The 10790-nt window shown below is 46.9% G+C and overlaps 1 protein-coding gene across 1 annotated transcript; it reads right to left on the reverse strand.

Annotated features, from left to right (window-relative positions):
• Positions 1-9593: 9593 nt before the first annotated feature.
• Positions 9594-10451, reverse strand: LOC136510862 (uncharacterized). The gene is made up of 2 exons (XM_066505174.1): positions 10391-10451; positions 9594-10273 (listed from the first exon to the last, which is right to left on the reverse strand). The coding sequence occupies exons 1-2, from the start codon at positions 10449-10451 to the stop codon at positions 9594-9596; spliced, it is 741 nt and encodes a 246-aa protein (XP_066361271.1).
• Between the last annotated feature and the right edge of the window lie 339 nt (positions 10452-10790).

Here is a 10790-nt window from a genome sequence, read left to right on the forward strand (position 1 = left end):
TCGAGCTCCAGGGCCAGATGCTTGGGACAGAGGAGTCGAACGCTCGGCTATGCGAGCAGGTGACTCGGTAGGAGGAAGGACTCTCCATCCTCAAGAACACCTGCCTTAGTATGTACCTATTCCGCCTTTGATGTCTTGGTTTTTTCCTTTAGCTTTCCTCTAAGCTTGTCATCCTTCTTCCAGAGCTAGGCGGAAAGGTTGGTTCTCTAGAGCAGGACCTAGGGATGGCCAAGGTGACTGAAACACCCTAGGTGTTTGGCTTCCACATTTGCACTTGCATTTCATAAACATGAGCATCATTCATCCATTCTTGAGTTTAGAATTGTATGAAACATGCTTTTGAAACATCGCAACATATTGTTACATTCTATGTGTGATTGTTTTAGGAAATGCATAGTGTGTAACACTCAAGTGCAACATGTGCAACACACTTTAGTGAAACATGGTTAGCTAGTATAATGCCACAAACTCATGAAACACATGAAACATGGTTTTGAAACAGAAGTAACAAAGTCACTTGTTTTTCCTTGTTTCAATACATGTGATGCTTGATTTTGGTGTGACCAATGTGTGGTGTGGCTAATTATCCTATTAAGCAACTTAGTTATACTTAGAAGGTCATTAGGAACAATGTTCATGTTGGTCATTTTGCCTAATTAGGTTTCCAAGTCATGGTTTGACTATTGTGGACCCCTAGAGCTCCTGGGTTTGACAGTTTAAAAAGTATAGCTTAGATTGTTTGCATGTTTGAGCAACCTAAAGCAAAGTTGTAGCCAATTTTATAAGGAACAAACTTTGTTTAGGAGCCAAGTCATGAAAATGTGCAGAACATGCTCAAATAGGGCCCATAAACCAGAAATTAGTGCTGTTCCAACACTTAGAAATTTTCTAAGTGTTGGAGCTGTTTTCCAGTTTCATGAAGGGGACTTTGGAGCCTTGTAGATTGAAATCCATGGTGAATTAGCTTGAGCTCATGTTGAGTTAATTGGAGTACTCACTTAGCTCTATCACATAGTTCAACTGGATTAGCATTTGGCCAAGCCGATTAGGAGTCAAGCATCGTCGAAGATCGCCTGTCAGTCGGCTCCACCAAGCCTAATGGCAGCGCTGATCAGGCCGGTATGGCCGACCAAGGCTAGAGTGTGGCCGCCGCGTGGATGCCACATGCTCGGCTTGCCCTGACCGTGCTACGCACTGGCCGACATGAAGTGGAGGACACCCTGCTGCCTCTCTGCTCGCCCGCACGCGCTCTGCCTCCCACTCGCTCACTCTCTCACAAAGCCACTGCTCGCCTTTGACACCGCGCCTTTGGCCAATCCATCTCAGCCATCACCACGTCTTCCTCCACTCCACCTCCTAGACCTCTCGCTCTATCTCTTTGACCCTTTGGTAAGGCACATTTTGATTTCCGCCACCGGGAACTTCACCGGAGTACACCGCGCATACGGTTCACGTGGTCATGGCACTTCACTGCCCCACACCATGTCTCTTCCTCTGGTCTAGCACTACACTAGCTTGCTGATGCTCTAGTAGGAATAGCTTTAGACACTACCGAGCGTGTGCTTGGGAACACTCTAGTGCGCCTCACCGTGTCCGCCATGGCCGCGAGCACGAGCTCGTCATGGCCGGCCGCCTTCGAACCTTTCCTACCTCTTCTAGTGTGCGCATGAGGACCCATATGAGTCATAGTGTCTACCTCGAAGACATAGTCCTAGGATTCACCGCCGTTGAGCCAGAACATCAATGCCGCCATGATGCTCGGGGCGCCGCCGTGTGACCATGCGTGCGGCCAGGCTCACCGACGCTACCCTAGCCGCCCTTACCTTAGATTACATCTGCATTAGGTCTCTAGGTAGCTCTAGCACCTTTCACCAGGTTATACCATGGCCGGAATTGGCCGGCGTGCCATCGGGCATCACCGTTGTCCACCATGGCTGCTGCCGTCCATGCTCCATGGAACCATCCACCATGCCCCGTACCTCCCTCGACGTGGTTCGACTCGAAGATGGCATCGGTGATGACGCGACCGCCTGAGCCCTCCGCGGCAGCGAGGAAAAGCTCATTGGAGTGCCATGGCAGTTCCCTCCCCTGTTTTTCGTATCACTGACGCGTGGGCCAGCTGACATGTGGACCCCGCCTATCAGTCGCTATGAATAGAAAGCTAGTTCAATTATTTCCAGTTTTGATGTTGTATTGTAAAATCTATATCTAGAGTTTGGTAGATCCAAATTGGGTGGTTCCAATTTTGTTAGGATCATAGTGAAGTGTAGTATTTAGGAAAAATATAACATAAACACTTGTAGTGGAAGTTTTGGATGAATTAAATCGAAACTTGAAATGTGTTTTTAAATGCATGCAAATTTGTTTAAATTATATCTTGAGTTTCTGTACTCCAAAAATTATGAAATTTTGTTGGTGAGCTCTTCTCGATGAGGAGAAGCTCTGGTAAAAATTTGAGAGTCATTGCATGTATGGTTTTTGAGTTATAGATTTTCCTTTTATCATTGAATGATCCTTGTGTGAATTTAGTAATTTATCTATGAATCCAATGACCATGAAATTTATTGGAGGATGTCCTAGTATGTTAAGGATGCTAGGAAACATATAAAATCTGTTACTTGACACTTTTCACTAGGGTTTCCTAATTATGTTATTTTAAGCCTTTATGTCTTGTCATTTTTGTGTAGGATGTTATACTTGCTCAAATGATATGAATTTTTTATAGTAGTCTACTCGGGGCATGTAGTACCTACTATAATTTTTGTAGATTAAATGGTGTAGTTTTCATATATGTTTACCATTTCTCTTAATTAATTAAATAAATTAAGAAAGGCATGAAAAGAAATGAATTGGTGGTGAACACTTTACTTTCTGGTGTTCTTGTGACATGTGTGATAAGTGAGTAAAGTTGGTTTTGTCCAATTATTTGTTTGCGACAAAAGTTAATAAATATTTCCTTGCATTATGTCTTTCTAGACAGTTCTCGGGACTTTATAAAGTTCCCCATGATATTTTGGTTTGCTGGGAAAGTGATGAATACAAAAGTTGTAGATAAATTATGTATCAAGCTCCTGTCAAAATTTGGTGGCATTTGGCCTAGTAGTTTAGGAGCTACAGTCATTCAAAGTTAGATCACAGTTTTGCTTGCTCTCTATCTTGTTGGACCTGATTATGTGGTTTTGTAAATTCGACCTGGTAAAAGTTGGAATCATGCCTTGAGGTCTGAAAATGAATTGTAGGCAATTTATAAGCTTTCCAAATGTCTTGTTGCCTATCATTTCAATTTGTAGATCTCCAGTTTTGGTCAGTTTACTATATCGCTATATAAGTTCTTGTTTTGCTGAAATACGAATGATTGTGTGTGTGCTCAGTTGCGATGTTCTTGTTGATTGTTTAGGTGCTAGCCTAACTTGAGAACATGCTTAGGTGCAGGTGCTAGGTCCTAAACTAAAGATGAGCAATTGTACATTAGATTGTATAAACTTGGTAAGTTAAAGTGATTTGAATAGAGCTTAAGTCAGAAAATGCGGACTGCAGTAAGCATGTGCATTCCCTAAGCATTTCTAACTTTGTTCATGTGCATCCATGATATTTATCTTGCGCATACATGCAATAGGTGTGCCAGAGGGAGTGACACTTCTAGAGTTCAAGGGAGTGAGCCAGGAGGAGGAGCCTAAGGTACAGGCAATCGACGAAGCAGCCGCCGAGGAAGAGTTGCCCGAGTGCCCTGACCACCGTCCTTCCTCTTTCTTGAAAGGCAAGCCCCAGAGCATATTAAGTCTCCCATGTTTTTACAAATATCTTGATTATCTCTTATTGTTGATGATGCATTAAGTATAGGAATTGGTTGAAACCAATTGTTGCATTATATATCTATCATTGTCCAGGTATCGCACTTGAATCCTATTTAAGTTTAGGAATGGGTTAAATGCTTAGTCATGCTTAGTGCGGTAGAAGTCAGGTGATTTCCTGTCACCTACGAGCTTTAGGATGAGGTGGATCACGGTTGGCTATATTTGCTATCGTGGAAAAACCCATGTTAATAATGAATTAAGACCGGGCAGAGTCTTGTGTATGGTTGGACATAGTGACTCCGTCTATGTCGTTTAAGGACCGATACGTTGTACGCCCTCATGTCATGTTGAACGTAGCCTAACACTTAGCTGGCCAGATAACTCATTCTGACCGCGAAGCCTAGTAGCTCGACTTAGGCCAGGAACATGAGCAGTGGCGCGCATTCTAAAGGTAGTAAGGATGTGTAGAGAGCCATTGGCATAAGTCCAAGGTGGGTTAGAGTCTCGAGCAACCTTGGCAGAGTGGTTCTCTGAGAATGCCGATCTGTTCAGACTCATGACTCCTGAATTGTGCCAAAGGTGACTTGATTGTGACCCTAATGGGGGAAGCAGGGTTTGTGTTTAGGAATACCCCTCCAGCTGGATAGGAATTGATTTGAATTGCCGTCTCTCCCGGATAGTGAGAACTTGGCTGAGCAGCGGCAATGTAGATTCAATTAATTTAACGATATGGTTAAATGGATGATGATAAGGTTGCCATGATTTATACCTGCTATGGTTATTAATGTTTGCATCTTAATCAAATAATTGCTTAGTATAGGTGCTAATATAGATGATAGGTTAATGGCTAAAAGTCACTGCTAGCTCAGGTTAAGAGTTGCTCATTATTACTTATGCTTTTCTGCAAAAAGAAAGTGTTAGACAGATCCACTAAATTAAGCTATGCATGATCCTTGGTGTCATTTGTTTTGGTTTCTGATGGGTAAGTCTAGCTGAGTACCTTCTCGTACTCAGGGTTTATTCCCTCTTGTTGCAGATGACCTTCTATATCAGGGCTTCTGTAAGTATTGTCTCCACCCAGCGGGTGAGGAAGACTAGATCATGGGCATGATCTCTGTTTCTCTTATCCAAATGCTTTTGCGGGTTATGATCAGCAAACTGGTCTTTGTATTTGAACTCGGGTGTGTAAGTTAAACTATTTGCTTCCGCATACTTTACAAGACTTGTTTTGTAATAACGATGACTCTGAGGTGTTGTAACCAAATTGCAAACCGTTTGTGAAATGTTGTAATGTCTAATATGTTATGTTGAATTACTGTGATCTTGGTTGTATGCAAGTTGGTTTGAAATCCTTCATGGTTTCAGTTGACTACCAGGTTTATATGGGCTCAAGTGCGAGAATTTGATCGTTTCGGCGATTGTTTTTGTACTTGTGCTCTTATAAATTGGTCGGTTCTATGACAGCGATGATCGGTCAGAGCGCGGAGGCACTGGCCAAGTCCCTTGAGGAGCAACGTTCTCTTGATGGGGAGCTTGACCAGGTCCGCAATGTCGCCTAGGTCATCATCTTGGGGGTTTTTGGGTCAGCACTAAGCACTAGCACGCCTGCCATCCGACTAGCGGAGGTCCCAGACAAAGTTTGGGTGCTTATCTCTGATGAAATGTTTTATGGGACATCGAGGGTGCTAACTTCAGTGGTGATGCACCACCCGGACCTGGTCTTTGCCGCCATTTGTAGCGGGTACGCTGATGGCTAGAGCCCGGACGCCATCCATGCGCTCGGGGAGAGCTTGCTGCCATACACACAGCTAGTGGCAGAGCAAGTCTACGTGCAATGGTTGATGGAGGCTCACCGTGCGAGCGTGGCAAAAGGTGTGTGCCCAAAGGACATCGCCTAGCTTGTGGATGGAGTGGAGCCTGGGTCAGAAGCGAATGTCGCCCCACCTCTGACCAAGCCAAACATCATCTAGCCAGAGAGCGAGTAGCCCCTACCTTTGCCGGTCACGCCATTAGCCGATGCCGCTAGGCAGCCACAGTAGTATTTAAAGTAGAAGTAATTAACACATTTAAAGGATAAGTTCATGGGGGAGCCCCCTGTGTGAACATTTTTGTGTATTCGTGAATACAATAATTTTGTTTTGTGATGAATCACTTTGTTTGGGGAAGCTTGTCCCATTCGTTCCTTAATTTTACCCTAGCATAGCTTTGTTTCTTATTCTTTCTTTTTCACACCTACCTATTTGAACCATAGGCTGCAATGTTAAGAACCCAGGAGTGGCCCGCGAGGCTCAGCTGCTCATAACCGTAGGTCATGGCGGGGTGTGATCGGTCGGAATGTTTAAAGCAAAGTTATGTGAGGTATTTAAAGGAACAGACTACCCTTTCATTTGGGTAAAAAAGTATTTACTTATATGATAGTAAAAAATAGAGGTGGTATCGTACCCCCGTGGAGCCCTCGAGCGACCCGGGCCAAAAGTCTTCGGGCCAGGGAGCTTATGGGAGCAAACGTTGATTGAAAGAAAATGGTAAGACCAAATTTTAGGTGAAGAAATTATGTAATTGTTTGATCTTCCAAGTGTTGGTGAGAACATCACCGTTGAAGTCCTTCAGTCGATAGGTGCCTAGTCAGATCTCCTCGGTCACCATATAGGGTCCTTCCCAAGGCGGAGAGAACTTGTGTTTCTCCTTGGTCGATTTGGTCCTTCAAAGCACGAGGTCTCCGACCTCAAGGATCCTTCCTCTAATTTTCCTCTCATGGTACCTGCAGAGAGTGTGCTGGTAGTGAGTAGAGCAGACGATAGTCATCTTATGGGCCTCCTTGAGTAGGTCGACTGCATCTTGTTGAGCCTCTATGGCTCGGTCATGGTCGAAGGCCTTCACTCTTGGGGCGATGTGGTCGAGGTCGGAGAGCAGCACTGTTTCAGCTCTGTAGGTTAGGAAGAAGGGTGTGAATCCTATGGATTGGTTTGAGGTCATTCTTAGGCTCGAGAGGATCGTTGGGACCTCTGCAACCCATCGTCCGGCGTACTTGTTGAGTCGGTCGAAGATGCATGGCTTAAGTCCTTGGAGGACCATGCCATTGGCATGCTTGACCTAGCCATTAGTCCATGGATGTCCGACCGAGGCCCAGTTGATCCTAATGTCATATCCATCACTGAAGTCTAGGAACTTTTTCCAAGTGAAGTTAGTTCTGTGGTCAGTGATGATACAGTTAGGAACGCCGAACTGGTAGATGATGTCGAGGAAGAACTTGACTACCTCTTCCGAGTGGATGTTGGTGATGGGCTTGGCCTCTATCCACTTGGTAAATTTGTTGACCACTATGAGCAGGTGAGTGAAGCCGCCTAGGCCCTTTTTTAGGGGTCCTACCATGTTTAGGCCATAGACCACGAACGGCTAGGTGATGGGGATGGTTTGAAGCTCTTGTGTCGGCAAGTGTGTTTGCCGAGCATAGAACTAGCATCCCTCACACCTGTAGATGACCTCCTCTACATCTTGTAGTGTAGTGGGCCAATAAAAACCTTAGCAAAAGTCTTTTTTGGCCAGCGACCTCAGGGCCACGTGATGTCCGTAGATTCCGACATGGACCTCGAGGAGGAGCTGCTTGCCTTGGTTGGTAGGGACGCACTTTATGAGTACTCCTGATGGACTTTGTTTGTAAAGTTCATTACCGAATGTGATGAACGTCTTGACGCATCGAGCATTTCATCACGCTTTAGTCCTTTTGGGTGGGAGAACCTCCTCGATGAGGTAGGCGAGTAGCAACGCTCGCCAGTTGGCTTGATCGAGTGTCGCTACGGCGACATCGGCGCGTGACATCGTCATGGAGGGACTAGGGTCAGAGCCCCCGAGCGCTAGGTCAGCATTGGGGTGTTTCTAGATTAGACCTTCTAGGATGTGGGCAGACAGTTTGTGAAGGTCATTGATGAAGACCACATCTAGAAATGGAACCCGCCTGGCGGCCAATTTTGTGAGAAAATCAGCGACATCGTTGTCCTTTTGAGGGACATTATGTAGCTCAATCTCCTGGAATGTCCTCAAGCTTGCGCACCTCCTAGTAGTATGCTGTCATGAGGGGGCTTTTGCAAGAGGACTCCTTCATGACCTGGTCGATGACTAGCTCTGAGCCGCTGCGGACATAGAGCCACATAGCACCAAGCTCGATGGTGATGCATAGTCCATTGATGAGGGCCTTGTATTCTGTGGTGTTGTTTGAGGCTAAAAAGTGGAGGCAGATTGCGTAGCGGAGCCTACTCCTGTCTAGGGAGATCAGAACCACTCTAGCCCCCAAGCCAAGCACCATTATGGACCCATCGAAGTACATTGTCCAGTACTCATGGGTGACATCTATGGTTGGGAGCTAGACCTCCATCCATTCAGCGACAAAGTCCATGAGAGCTTAAGACTTAATAGAGGTATAGGGGATATACCTGATGTCGTGGCCCATTAGCTTGAGTGCCCACTTGGAGATTCATCCCATGGCATCGCGGTTGCAGATGATGTCTTCGAGGGGTATGAAGTGATGACCGAGACTTCGTGGTTGGTGAAGTAGTGCAGGAGCTCCCGGGTCACCATCAGCACGTCATATAGGAGTTTTTGCACCTAGGGGTGCCAGACCTTGGGGTCGATGAGTACCTCTCTGATGAAGTATACGGGTTGTTGGACTTTAAGGTGGTGTCCCGACTCCTCCCTTTCGATGACTAGGGCAGCGCTTACCATGTGGTTGCTTAGCGTGACGTAGAGGAGAAGGGGTTCTCCCTGTTCGAGAGCGACGAGGATTGGGGCCATCATCAGTGATGCTTTGAGGCTTTCCAAAGCCTATTGTGCTTCCTCAGTCTAGACGAAAGCATCCATCTTTTTGAGAAGCTTGTAGAGAGGCATCCCCCGTTCGCCAAGCTAGGAAATGAATCGGCTTAGGGTGGCCAAACAGCCGGTGGGTCTCGTACGCCCTTGACGTTGTGTATGGGGCCCATGTTGGAGATGGCCATGATTTTTTGGGGGTTGGCCTCGATGCTGTGTTCAGACATGATGTATCCAAGCAGCTTCCCCTTCAAAACCCCGAAAACACATTTTTTGGGATTCAATTTGATGTTGAACCATTGGAGGTTCGTGAACATTGTGAACACATTTGCAATCAGGTCGTAGGCTTGAGCCATTTTGACCACTATGTCATCAACATAGACGGGGATCATTGGTTTTGGCCACTTGACTTGGTCAGGCTAATCAAGCAGGTTGATTTGATCAGCAAAGCATTGTTGCATACACCATTGATAGGTGGCGCCAGCGTTCTTTAGACCAAAAGGCATGGTTACATAATAGTACGAACCATACAGAGTGATGAACAAAGTCACGAGCTAGTCAGACTCTTTCATCTTGATCTAGTGATATCCTAAGTAGGCATCCAAAAAAGGAGAGGATTTCGCATCCTAAGGTGGAGTCGACTATCTGGTCTATGCGTGGTAAAGGGAAATGGTCCTTCAGACATGCCTTGTTGAGGCCATTATAATCAAGGCACATTCTCCATTTCCCAGACTTCATTTTAACAAGAACAGGATTGACAAGCCAGTCAGAGTCGTATACCTCTCTGATGAATCTAGTTGCTTGGAGTTTGGCGACCTCCTCACCTATGGCCCTATGCCTCTCATTGTCAAAGCGACGCAGGCATTGCTTGGCAGGCTTTGAGCCTAGGATGAGATGTAGTGCGTGCTCAGTGACCTCCTGTGGTATGCCTGGCATGTTGGAAGGTTTCCATGCGAAGACATCGTGATTGGCGCATAGAAAGTTAGTGAGCTCGCATTCCTATTTGGCCGAAAGCTGGGTCCTAATCTGCACCATCTTGGTAGGGTTAGTGGGATTGATCCCCACCACCTTAGTTTCCACAAGTGGGCAAAAGGCAGTCGAGGAGGTTGGCTTGTTACAGTTCAGGACTGCTGGGGTCAATAACTCCCCGAGCCATGGGAGCTCGAAAGAGTTGATGATGGCAGTGGCGAGCTCATAATGCTTGCGGTCGCACATATAGGCGTGTGAGAAGGTGCTACCCATAGTGATGACGCCCTTCGATCCTAGCATCTTTAGCTTCAGGTAGGTGTAGTTGGGGACCACCATGAACTTGGCATAGCATGGCTGCCCCAAGATGGCGTGGTAAGACAACGGGAAGTCCACCACCTTGAAGGTAAGTACCGCTAAGCGGAAGCTGGCTCGGTCACCAAACATGACGGATAGGTCGATCTGCCCAAGTGGGTATGCCTGCGCCCCTAGGATCACGCCGTGGAATGGAGAGCTCGCTGGGCGGAGCTCTGACCAGGGGATGCGCATGGCATCGAGGGTGTCGACGTAGAGGATGTTGAGGCCACTACCTCCATCCATCATCACCTTGGTGAGGAGCTTTTTGTGGATGATGGGGTCGATGACGAGTGGGTAACGACCTAGTCTAGCGACATGGGAAGGATGGTCCCTTCGATCAAAAGTGATCAGAGATTCTGTAGCACCCGATTTTAAAGACAAAACCAGATACACACTATATGTGAACCTAGGAAGTCAAATCTCACATATAGCCATCTAGGCTGGGGCTCCAGTCATCAAGTCAGCAACCATGCCTGGGCATGTTTCACTGCACCCCTCGATGGTCCAACCGATGCCCGTGTCGCCTGCCCTCATCGCCACCCGATGGATGTCGTCATCATGCTAGGCCTGATGTTGGTTGTTGATGACGCTACGAGCATCTCGGTTCAGCCCAAGGCATTCGCGCATAGGGGGTTAGTGCGGAACTAGCGCTGGGTCAGGCCATGGTGCTGTTGTGGCCTCCTGGTCCATGCCTGGCAGCTATAGAGGTGAGTGGATGGAGCAATTGGACTAGCGTGCCCCCATTCCCCTGGTAGGGAAAGAGGCCGTGAGTCGGTGGCGCAGCATAGAGCTTTCCGCCTATTGAACGACGGTGGTCTCCACCAGCGCCCGGAGGTTTCGGTGGACCGCCTGCTCCTGTGGGTCAATAGGCTC

Source organism: Miscanthus floridulus, chromosome 16 (assembly GCF_019320115.1).
Source record: "Miscanthus floridulus cultivar M001 chromosome 16, ASM1932011v1, whole genome shotgun sequence".
Taxonomy (NCBI): Eukaryota; Viridiplantae; Streptophyta; class Magnoliopsida; order Poales; family Poaceae; genus Miscanthus; species Miscanthus floridulus.

Excerpts from the sequence above, each read along its gene's own strand:
- LOC136510862 (XM_066505174.1), bottom strand. The coding sequence starts at position 10,451 with ATGAGGGCAGGCGACACGGGCATCGGTTGGACCATCGAGGGGTGCAGT. Across the intron at positions 10,274-10,390 it reads GTGCAGTGAAACATGCCCAG|AATCTCTGATCACTTTTGAT; the intron begins GCATGGTTGCTG and ends CGGGTGCTACAG.